This window comes from Prionailurus viverrinus, chromosome C1 (assembly GCF_022837055.1).
Source record: "Prionailurus viverrinus isolate Anna chromosome C1, UM_Priviv_1.0, whole genome shotgun sequence".
In the NCBI taxonomy this organism is placed as follows: Eukaryota; Metazoa; Chordata; class Mammalia; order Carnivora; family Felidae; genus Prionailurus; species Prionailurus viverrinus.
The window spans coordinates 25,183,458-25,195,741 of record NC_062568.1 but is presented as its reverse complement, the minus strand read 5'-3'; the positions used below and the strand labels follow the sequence as shown (position 1 = coordinate 25,195,741).

General features: G+C 49.7%; 1 protein-coding gene across 3 annotated transcripts in view; it reads left to right on the top strand.

The window, feature by feature from the left end:
* Window positions 1-12,284, top strand: part of NRP2 (neuropilin 2) — a 116,799-nt gene that overhangs the window by 79,842 nt on the left and 24,673 nt on the right. For all 3 annotated transcript variants that reach the window (XM_047870832.1, XM_047870831.1, XM_047870833.1), the window contains exons 13-15: window positions 2,659-2,921; window positions 4,510-4,606; window positions 5,784-5,804. In XM_047870832.1, the coding sequence (XP_047726788.1) occupies window positions 2,659-2,921; window positions 4,510-4,606; window positions 5,784-5,804 (381 nt within the window). The remainder of the gene's footprint in view (window positions 1-2,658; window positions 2,922-4,509; window positions 4,607-5,783; window positions 5,805-12,284) is intronic.

Sequence of the window (12,284 nt, the reverse complement as noted above, 5' to 3'; positions counted from 1 at the left end):
AATAGTGGCCTCAAGTCTTTTTAAAAACAAGGTAACGGGGGGCTCCTGGGTGGTGCAGTCGGTTAAGCGTCCGACTTCAGCCAGGTCGCGATCTCGCGGTCCGTGAGTTCGAGCCCCGCGACAGGCTCTGGGCTGATGGCTCGGAGCCTGGAGCCTGTTTCCGATTCTGTGTCTCCCTCTCTCTCTGCCCCTCCCCCGTTCATGCTCTGTCTCTGTCTGTCCCAAAAATAAATAAAAAATGTTGAAAAAAAAATTTTTTTAAATAAATAAATAAAAACAAGGTAACGGGGCACTTGGGGGGCTCAGTCGGTTAAGCTTCCGACTTCAGTTCAAGTCATGATCTCGCGGTTTGTAGGTTCGAGCCCCATGTCGGGCTCTGTGCTGCCAGCTCAGAGCCTGGAGCCTGCTTCCGATTCTGTGTCTCCCTCTTTATGCCCTTCCCCCCCACCAAGACAAACATTAAAAAAAATGTAATAAGTAAATAATAAAAACAAGATTAGTGGTACAGTCAGCAAACGCTCAAGTTGTGGAGAGAAAAGCAGCATTCGTTGAAATCTGCCAGAAGAGTTAGGAGAAGAACTAGCAAAAGTGGGGTGTTAGGGGAGTGAGGGGGGACACTAAGGAGGTCCAGGAGCAGGGTGCAGGGTGGGGAAGCCAGTCCGCCTTGAATAGAGTGTGCCTGTTTGCCCAGCCTCGGGGCAGGTACCTGGGGCGCAGCTGAAGAGAAGAACCTGCCACAAGCAGGTGGAAAACCTAACGTCAGGTTCAGCTCTGCTACCCCCTACTTTGGACACGTCACTTGAACCTTCCTGAGCCTCATTTGCATCATCCTGTCCGCAGCGAGATTAAGAAGAGCTGGCTCACAAGTATCTAGCATGGGGTTAGATGAAATAATGCATGTGACGTGCTTTGGAATCCACAAAGCATTCTGCAGGTATGACTTGTAATTATTATCATTAATAGCGGTCGTAATGAGATCCGATCGGAGAAGCTTAGGTTTGGAAGGTCTTTGAGTGTCTGCTTGCAGTGCCCATGTCTCCTCCCTTGGCAGATCACCAGCTTTAAAATTCTCTGGTGTAGGCAGCTGCCTAGCCATCTGCGCTGACTTTGACCTTGCAGAAGTCTCATGTTGTGAGGGTATTAGACAGACATGGTTCTGGATGGTTAAGGAGACAAACTGGAATCCCAACTATGCATCCTAAACTGGTCTGATTTGACTTCCCTGGGGAGGGTAGCTTCTGGAGCAATAATCCCAGAGAATCTAACTGGAGGGGACTTAGGGGAGCCAGGAAGGAGGAAGGGAGATGGCTAGGGGGGCAAATGAAGGAGCTGGTTTGGGGCCACGGATAAGAAGACTGTCACAGGCTCATTCTTGCTAGAGTCGCGATGTCAGCAGGAGTAGTAACAGCAAACCAGCGGTCCAGAGACTAACCTATTGATACAAGGCTCTGGAGTCCTCTCCTGTCCCCTGCTGACAAGCCTGGGATATTCACAGTCTCTGGTGAATAGGAAAGCTGGGTTCACATGTCTCAGATTAACATGATCCTCAAGTGTCTGGTGTGCTGGCTGTGTGGTGTGAAAGTGCCCTTGCCATCTTGCAGAAGTGTTCAGCGTAAGATGTTTCAGGGCCAAAAGGAGGCAGTGAGCCTGTCTCCTCAAATCGCAGCCTGTTTTCTGTGCAAGTGGCCAGAATGCTTCTGTGCCAGGTGGGTTTGCAGATACAGGCCCCCACACCTGTATCTGCAGGGCGTGAGGTCTGCAAATGGCGACAAGAACTTAGTCTTCTGCACAGTGTCTGATGTAGTTGAAAACTAATCCGCCGAAAGGCCCTTTCCCCAAACATTTGTGCGGGCGAAACCTTAATTTCCCATCATGCGTATCTTCTCTATTAAACACATAGCCTTTATTAGTGATAATGACAGTGCCTGTTCTCGCTGGAGCTCTGTTTGCCAGGCTCTCTGAAAAAGGCCACCTCTGGCCTCCCCAAGCCAAACAGGGAAGGGAGTAGGGGGTCGAGTCCCTGACTCATCCCTGTGCAGCCGCCATGCATCCCTTCTTGTGCTTGAAGTTGACACCGGCTTCCTAATACTCCCTAGAGTCCAGGCACCGTCTAGTAGCCCTGGTGGAGACAGACGGTTTTCAATGTCTTTCCATTTGGACAGTGCCCAGCCAAGATGGCAAAGGCTTCAAGCATAAACCACCTGCTAGAATCATCTTCCAGCCTAGCAGCCACCTCAGCCCCTTATAATGTAGTTCATTGGGCTGCACTGGCCCTTTGGGTAAGCCACTGGTGAATCAGACATGGGCCTGGCATCTTAGAATTCAGGAAGACGAGACTTAGAGCAGATGCCACCAGCCAAGACACAAGGCCAACCACCCCGAGTGCCGTATGCAAAAGAGGCGCAAAGAAGGTGACGCAGAGAAATAGGCAGGAAGGACCAACCTGACACAGAGCCTCCAGAAGGGGCTTCAAAAGGAAGCGGCGTCTCAGCCAAGCCCCGAAAGCACCTTGAGAAAGAAACACGGGGCCTGGAGGACAAAGGCATGAATCGATAAGACACCTAAACTCTTGTCCCAGCTTCCCCAGGAGGGGCCACAGCCGCAAACTGGTCTCTTTCCCAAGCGTTTACCAAGAACCTCTGGGTTTGTTTCCCCCAGATGACAGGAATTTCTTGCGGCTGCAGAGCGATGGCCGAAGAGAGGGCCAGTACGCGCGGCTCATCAGCCCTCCCGTGCACTTGCCCCGGAGCCCCGTGTGCATGGAGTTCCAGTACCAAGCCACGGGCGGCCGCGGGGTGGCGCTGCAGGTGGTGCGCGAAGCCAGCCAGGAGAGCAAGCTCCTCTGGGTTATCCGCGAGGACCAGGGCAACGAGTGGAAACACGGGCGCATCATCTTGCCCAGCTATGACATGGAGTATCAGGTAGGGTGGTGACAGGAGGTGGGTGCAGAGATCCGAGGGAATCTTTGTGATGTGTATTTCAGGATTTCAAAGGGCCGTGCCCATTCATCATTAGGGAACGTGGTTAAGCACTGCTGTTTTCATTGTGTTTCTCACATTGCCATGGCAACTGAATGACACTCTTATTTGTTATTCAAAACGTGCCTATCTCCACATCCAGACTTGGTTCTTTGTTCCTCCTATTGCCTTTTATATTGCCAAAATCTTCCCAACAAATGTTTCTTCTCTCCATTTTAGTTTAGATTGCTATCAGGTAGGCTGACAAAGGGACACAGAAGCCAGGGAAATCAACACGAACCAACCTCTACACACACACACACACACACACACACACACACACACACACACGGGAAGGAGACTGCCCAGCCCTCTCGCACTCCAAGGAGAGGGGAAAATCCTGCCAGACCTGTCCCAGGGTGAACATGGGAAGGGGAGGATTGCTGTTTGCACTCAGTGGCCAGCCGACCAGAAAGACTCCCAAATGAGTAGTTTCTCTCCCAGTGGCTCCAGGAGCGGAGTTCTATTATCTCTGCCCCACAGAGCAAAAGACTGAGGCACAGATGGGTCTGCACAGCTGTGGCTGAGGCTTGGGTTGGAGTAGACACACTGTGGAAGAGGTGACTGAGAACCAGCCAAAGCATTAACCTGCTCCTCCCCAGACGAGAAGCAGCAACAGATGGCTGGTGAGGCAGCCAACTGCTCGCTCGGCTTGCCAGAGGACATGTGCTAGTTTGCGGAAAGAACCCGGGAGGGTGGAATGAGGGAGGATTGAAGACCACAGAGCAGAGGGGCCTCTGTGTGCCGCCTGCAGTCGCCCTGGAGGTTGCAAGCTATCCCGAGTTCCGCCGCACTCCTAACTGCATTCCCGTTTAGAAACCTGAATGCTTCGTGTTGTAAGTGCCTGGTTGCATTTTTGTCTCCCCCGCCAGATGGTGAGATTCTCTGGGCAGAGGGTCTGGCTTATTAGATTTTGTGACTGTCCTTGTGCCTGGCACATAGTAGGTGTTCAGTAAGCTATTGGTGAAGGAAGAGATCCTTCCCCTCCTAGTTGTAATAGTGGAGCCCTAAGACAATGTTACCCCCAAGGCAAAGCCCAGTGCTGTATTTCTCACCTTACCCCCACCTGTTATGTGCTCTGAGTTTCCGAATACAGTACCTGCATTGGGCATTTAAAAGATTCATGAGAAAGGAACCTCCAAAATTGCTAGAGACATTTCAACCCTCCTGTAAACATGTCCTGATTCTCGTCCTTTTAATCTCTACATTCTGATTACTAGACAACAGTGTCCATCACCTTGTTATATATATTTTTAATCCTCTCAGATATACGTTTGATTTGAACCACTCTTTAAATTAAGATTTCAAGCACCATAGTCATGTGGTCAACAGATGTGTGTACCAGGTACAGTAACGCACACACGCGCGCGCACACACACACACACACACACACACACACACGCTTTAAGCTGCAGTTAACAGAGAATTGGAAATCTTTGCACTATTTCCAAGCAGCTCAGTTAACCATGGCTCTTGTTCTTCTGGCTTCTAGATTGTGTTTGAAGGAGTCATAGGAAAAGGACGTTCGGGAGAAATTGCCATTGATGACATTCGGATAAGCACTGATGTCCCACTGGAGAACTGTATGGGTACGTGAATAGCTGTCTCTTTGTGGCTCTTCCAAATAAGATACCAAGGGCTGGGATATACAAGAGGAAGCATCACACCATTTTCAAACCCAGTGATACCCAGGGGGTAGAACAGCAACAGTCTGTGTAGGAGGTGAGGTATGAATGTAGTTGTATCTTAGGCTGCATTCAGGATGGGAGGGGTATAAATGAGATGAAGTCTTCTATCTCCTGTTCCCATTCAGAAATAGACATGCATTAAGTATATGGAGACTCAGGGTGCCAAGACCCCATCGTCAGACTCCAGCTTTTAGCAAAGAAAATGCTAGAGGCTGAGAGCAACTGCCAGTCAGAATTACATGCTGCAAAGGTTTGATGTTTTTAATGGAAGCCTTCACTGGTGAACGAAAATAGTACATATGTTATATCGGAGCGATAACACAATTACCCAAGTTGTTCTCTTACATGAATGAATTACAGGGCAAACTATGGCAGGTGAAGTAAGATTTTAGAGTTTGCTTTGAAGCTGACGCCTTCAGTGCCCAAGATCCCAGAGTTGTAAGATTAAACATCACATGCCAGGTGACCAGCACAAGAAGGACACCATGAGTGTCCCTTTGGACAGAAGTGCTGAGCGACCAGCCCAAGGAAGATGCACACATTTTACCCAGGCCACCCCAGGGGCATCCTGACCATCTCCCATGAGAGCCATGGGCATTTCCAAAACAAGAGGGAATCCCCAGAAGGAACGGACCTGCTTTTACTTGGCAGAGTAACTGTAATCACTCACCGAGTGCTTTTCTTGGCACGTGGGTTCCGGATGTGTATGTGCCTGATGATGTCAGGAGCGCCTGAGACCACCCCAGTCCCTTCAGGCAGCTCTCGGGCCTGGGCATCTAAGCATAATCCAGGCTCTGAGAAAGTAATCAGTGGTAAGTGACTGATTACAATGCTTTGGGGACCCATTGCTCTATAAAGGACTTTTTGTTCCAAAGCAACTCTGGGAATCTCTCCCCACCCACCCAGCCCCCGTGATACTGATATGTTAGACACAGTCTAGAGCGTGAGGAGGACACAGGACACTTTCCATGGGGTATTACCAAAAAAATTATTGGAAGTCATCTACATCATACCCTCTACCTGCCCGATTGTTTCTTCCCCTTGTCTAACTCAATATTTTTTCTTTTTTTTCCCCCAGAACCCATATCGGCTTTTGCAGGTGAGAATTTTAAAGGTAAAAAAAAATACTTTTTTTTTTTTTTGCATGTCTTTTTCTTCCCCCCATGTGATGTGAATTTGGTATGGGGAAGAAACCTCCAAATTTGACAAAGCTCACACGAGAAAAGAGACACCACACCTTCCCGCCACTAGATGGCACCAACCACACCTGTAGCTTCCAGGAAAGAGGATTGAGATCTTCACTGTCTCCTGTTTAATTAAAGTTTAGAAACCTATAATAGAGACAAATAGGTTACAGATAAACCTTTCAGCCTTGCATTGTCCAACGGGGAGCAATGAGGCTGAAAATGCATGAGTGGTGAGAAAGGAGAGGCTGTGGGGGAGAGTGAACAACAACAAAAAAATCAGTAGTAAATTAAAAGTGAAATGAGGTGGCAATGATTTATTTTCGCCTGAAGATGGTTTCTTTCCAGCTGCAGGGCACCAAGGCAGTGGCTTCAATGAACCCTCAGGGAGGTACAGTGGCAGGCCACTTTAGGAGGGCAGAAAGTTAGGGAAAAGACACAAGGAAGGATAATCCTAAGGGGGAAAAGGTGCAGAATTCTGGAGCCGGTGTCTGGTAAAGGGAAGATGGAGGCACATATGCTGACTGGAGTTAGAGCATTTAAATAGGGGACTGAAACACAGCACAGGCCATTTTCTCCCTACTAAAGGAGAGAGCACAGTAAAGAGAGGGGAACTGGGGATGATGGCCGTACCCTCAGAGCCTGGGTGGTGGTAACGCCTGTCCTGTGGGGGTGCAGTGGGTCCCACACTCTGCCCTCCTTGTGCTCCAGTGAGTTCGCACCGATCACGTTTCCGCCCACGGTCCCCGTGCTGAGTGTTTAGAAGCCACTCCTAAGTTCTTCCTTTCTGTTGGCCGGGGCGGCGAAGCTCATTCAGACACTCGCCCTCACCCGAGGACAGGGGTTTTTCATACCCTGGTTTATGCAAACAGTTGTGAGGCTTCCTGTGCCCTGTTTGCACTGGCTGGCCTTAACCCCAGAGGTGGCAGCGTTCCAGCGGTAAGGGAAGTCATTGTTACATCTGAAGTCTAGACTCGTTACCTTCGCTCTCATGAATCTGTCCAGCTCCTGGCTAGAAAGAGATGAATTCCCGGTTTGCCACCTAGATGCGCCGTTGCCTCCAAATCATCTGGCCTCATTTTCCACTCCTCACCCTCTAAGCAAATAGGTGGGGAAGAAAGCGGCAGAACAGAGAATGACAGACGGACACAGAATACAATTTCTTTCTCTCTCGCCCTTCCCTGCCTCCCGAACGGCATCCCGCTCCCCGCTACACATTGTAAAGGGTGGAGAGTATTCGTGTGCATGTTGGTGCTCTCTGGGCGTGAGATTTATGCTAATGCGGATCTGAGCATTGGGAGGGAAGCTGAGATCCGAACTGAATCACTTGGATCACAGTTGAATTCAAGCTCTAACCTCTAGGACCCAAGGTAATGTTTATGTTGGGAAGTGAAACCTGCTGATTAAGACTCAAAGCTCCCGGGAAGGCTGGCTGAAGGCTTGCAGCTATGACCACAGACATGGTTGTGAGTGAGCACGCGTGTCTGGGTCCATGACTGACAAGCACGGGGGCTAAGTGCTCTGCTTCTGTAAGAGAATAAACAAACCGGGGCACATGTGCTTCCTTGAGGTTGTGTTTACCGTGAGGCTTTACAGTCGAGTCATGTTCTCTTGTAAAAAATATATAAATAAAATATCATCGGAGCCGCAGTGCTCATTTAGCCAAAATAAACACAGGGCTTAGTGACTTGAAGGTAAGCGTCTCCAGCGCTCTCACGATGGGCTGATCTGGGGCGTTAAGCAAAAGCAGCACACGGGGGGTGTGCGTTGGCCCATGACTGTTGTCTCTGGAGGTAACGAGCACTTTGGAAGAAGGAAGCCGAGCCTTGGGGGGGCAGAGACTGGGCCAAGGAACATAGAGTCAAGAGCAGGATTGAAACTGAACATGGACAGTTTTTATCACATTGTCAAGCTGTACATGGCACTCAGAGTCGGTAGCCGGATGAACCCAGGACCGGTCTTCTTTTGGGCCGAGACCCCTCTGGCCTCAGCATGCAATCTGTGTTTTGACTCAGGCAAAGCCTTCCACTGGCTAAAGGAAGGAGGACCATCTGCCCTGCCTAACCTGGTGACTGGTGCACTGCTCCTCTCCTGGTCGGGGCACCGCTGGCCCTGGTGGGAGCCTGGGTGTCCTGGGATTAAATTGGCCTTTTCTCTCAAAAAGGGGAACAAAGAGAACTCAGGTTTGGGCAGGCAGGATGCAGAGAGTTGGTGGTTCAACGCTAATAACCATAGATGGTTACATTGTTAGTGTGGTTGTTTTTTTGGTTTTTTTTTTTAATCTGGGTTATTTTTCTTTTCCATTATAAATTAACCATGTGACAGACGCAGTCTCATTCTTTGGGAGAGCCCAGTGTGGACTAGGTCAATCTTTAAGGAAATGCAATAGAAGTGGCCTCTGGGCTGGGTCTTGTTAGGTACTCTTGATCTGTTATATTGGCAAGTGTCTTTCATTGTTCTGCCTCTTACTCATTTCTCGCCATGAAACATTTTTTTTATTCCAATCACCTTGTGTTTTCTGCTTCGTGTGTATACTTTGATTGTAAACCAGGGTATGAGTCAGTAATGAAGAGAAACAAGCCATAGAGGGAAGGAACAAGGAAAAGAGAATGTGAATAAGCTGCGTTGTCATGTGATTTGTAAAAAGACTTTTGTTGTTGTTATGAGTCACGTCTTAAACAATGTAGCCCGGGTGGGTGTGCATTTTTTTTTTCCTTTCTTTCTTTTTTTTTTTTAAGCATCGGCTATAAGCACAGTGCCGTCATGTATCTTTTTCTAGAACGTGAGCTTTAACAAATGAAAACCTGTACAAAGGAAAAGGACAAAAACCCCGAAAAGTGGTATAATTAAGGTGATGGATTATTTCCCCTTAACCAATACTTTCTTTTTTCCATAAAAGAAAACAGAATAATAAAGAAGTCAGTAAAAATGTGGAGGGCGCATGATCAGAGCTCTGTAGCTGTTGACCAAGTAGTTATTTTTAGGAGCTCACAGTAGATGCAAGAGGTTTTGTTCATGTTAGAGGCTGAGGACTTTGAACAACGCAGGAGCAGGGACACCGGGTCTGGTACCCTACCCACTAGAGGCACGTGGAAATCCCAGGCACGGGGGCTCTCAGGGAAGGTGGTTGTTACAGTAAAGCATTCAGAAGCACTGGGTCTGCCACTGATGGATGCTAAAAGGGACATCAGTGTCTCTTGCTAACTAACGGCTGTGAGCTTGGGCTCTCAGACCAGTTCTGAGAGCCGTGGGTCTCGCTCAGAGTTCACTTTCTGCAGCCCTGCTCAATTACACCAGGAGAAAGTAAACATCTCGGTCAGTCTCCTGGGCACAGAGGGGAGCAGTCTTAAGAGAGACCCATTCCCAGGTAGTGACAGAGCTGGCCGGGGTGCGCCTCACATTTTAAGTTCTGTTTGTTTGGTGCCAACTGGTCCAAACCAATTTGGACCAATTCCCACCACCTCTCCCTTTTTATCCCCCCCTGCCAATTCCCACCACCTCTCCCTTTTTATCTCCCCCCCCCCTTATTTCCCACTGGCCGTCTCCCAGAGGCATTGCCCATCAGTGCAGTGTCCCCCCATCCCAGGGCGCAGGACCTGGGGTTGGCCCCCCCAGTGCCCTCTCTCCTTGGCCTCCCCTTGAGCTCTTCTCTCCTAGAAGCACTTCCAAGAGGCGGTGAGGGTTACGTGGCTGAAAGGCAGAGAAGCATTCCTACTCCCTGCCAGGGTTCCAGAAAGGCGGCTGTGGTGTGCGATTCCTTCTCCTCGGCCCCCCTCCCCTTACATCTCCAGCTGCCGGATTGAGGCTAGGTGTTGCTGAGCGAGGAAGCATGGAGATCAGATGTGCGTAAACCGCATAACTGCTTGGCTGCCACAGCTTGCCTAAGGGGACACTGAGGCATTCTTTGTGAGGTTTGCTTGTGCAAGCTGCCTCCCCCCGTCACAGAGGCCCGACGTGCCCCTCCTCGCAAGCTCGCCATTCATCTAAACAGCTGCCAACGTCAGTTTCCCTAAGGGGAGAAGGACATTTTTTTCACCGACGCCTCCTCTCTCCAGGAAGAGAGTGCCACCAGAGAGAAGTGTCCGAAACTCCAGCCAGCCACAGCTCTGAATTCAGAGGCATTTGGGATAGATGTGAGGGATCAGTGCAGCTTCTGCGAGCCTAGTGGCACCCTTCCAAGGCCCCTCTGGACACTGCTTGTAAGGCCAATTAAAGAGTCATTTCTCAGGGAGACGTTGTACTTTTACAGTCTTCTTCCGAACAGGCCAGGGGACGTGGCCGCGTTCGTCTACTGTCTTTCGTAAACTTCTCCAGAGGCGCCAACCTTTTTCGTTTGTTTGTCTAATCTCACAAACTCAACAAGCCTTTTTGTCTGAAATACTCCTTCGCCTGCACCTCATTTCCAAGCTGTGCAGCGAGGACGCGGCCGACAGGCCAAGTCTCCCCACAGCGAGGCCACCTCTTACTTGCATCGAGCCTTGATCCCTTCCTCTGGGAGAGATGGCCCCGCCCGGCACCGGGGTCTTTCAGAGCATTTCTTTTGGAAACCTGGGTGACTCCTCCAGGTCCAGAGGACATGGGGTAAACTTGGCTGTAGGACGTGCTTTCTCTATACAGTGGTTCAGCGAGAACTTGACCGGGATGGTCCTCAGACAGGTTCAGACGGAGGCTGGAGGCAGAAAGAGAGAGGGTGACTTCCTGTCCCATCCCAGCTTGGTTAGAACCGGGGTCTGCACGCTTCTTCTGGAAAAGGACAGAGAGCGTGTCGGGCTTTATAAGACTCTGGGTCGCAAGTACTCAGCTCTGCCGCTGTAGCACAGAAGCAGCCGTAAGCACTATGTGAGGAGGGTGGCTGTGTTCCAGAATGGACAAAACTGGGCAGCGGGCCAGAGCGGTCATCCGACCCCGGGGCCCTGGCACAGGCTGGGGATTGCGTGCACGTGCTTCTGGTCCTGACGCTGCTACTTTCCAACGGCGTGAGCTTCCTGAGGGCTCCAAGCCATCGCTAGGGTTTTGCTCTGTGCTGCGCTGCCCTCTTCCTCGATGTTCCTCCAGGTAAAACCAGGAGGAAATCGCTCATCCTCTCAGATTCTCGGGTCTCCCGTCCGAGGGTCACGAGGAGCAAACAGGGTGATTCGCGCGAAGCCTGTCGCCCTATACCCTTCCCATGGAAAGTGACCGCTCGTTGTAGCTGTTGTTATGGCCACATTTCCCAGGGGTTTATTAATTCAGTGACCCTGTGTGCACGAGAGGAATGGAAGGAGCACTACCTGGGTGTCTTCTTTTCCCTCAGTCTCCTCCTATGCATGGCTTCTTAGAATTTATGGTTTGCCAGAATTCAAATTCTTATGCCTTTGCATTGCCCCTTTCTCCAGGGGGCCCAGAACTTTTACAGATGGAAGCCTGCTCAACCTTGCAAATACACTTGAAATTATTGACTATTTAAATATCTGTTTCTCATTATCTCACACAATGAGAAAACTTTGTGGAGAATTAGAGGATGGTAATTAAAGAAAAATAGTTCAAGAGTTGAAGGCATTTCCCAATTGGGTAAAAATAAGGGGGGGTGGGGAGAGGGATGTGAATAAGTGATCGACGTTACTGCAATCGAAAGGAACATTCCAGTCCAGCACATTGCTAGCTCCAGACAAGGCTGAGGTCTTACCCACCCTCTTTCTCCCATATCGGGGAACCAGCCCAGGCTCCTTTGTTACAAAGCAATGGCCCAGCCACCCCATATGACTGAGGGGATAAGTGGGGCCAAAATAGAGGCACTCACAAACCTGGGCACCTGGTGCAGGTGACATCTATCTGAGGGGGGTACCTTTTGTGCAACTTCACCTAAGAGGCACAAAATGAGCGAGCAAAATTGCTAGCACCAAGAATAACTGTTATGTGAAGTACCAGTGGGTCGTTAATGTTTTCCCGGGAATCTGGATGTTGTTTCAAATACATTCTCCCATCCATTTGTTCATCCATCCATCCATCCATCCATCCATCCCTCTGACATCCATTGGATTGCTGCTATTGTCTGGGAAGGCTCTTTGGAAAGGCATGTAACCCCTGTTGATCTATCACCTTTCTTTTCTCTGCCTGGCAAAGTATATAGCCTTAGTGTATAGCCCTTGAAGGCTGCCACAAAGCCAGATTCCAAACCAGCAATCCACCTGCCTGTGGGAGTTAAGTCTCTTTAGCTAGAGACTGTTCTGAGAAACTCTGGCCCCAACTGTGCGTCACCCAAAATTGCCTGTGGGGGGAGGAGAGAAGAATTGGTAGGTGGATCCTCTCTTTCCTAACTCCCTTCATATTAAAAGCACAAACTCACATAGCATGCTTCCTCATTTCTCAAAACAAATGTCCAAGGAAAATGTTTAAGGAGCTGACGTACTGTCCAT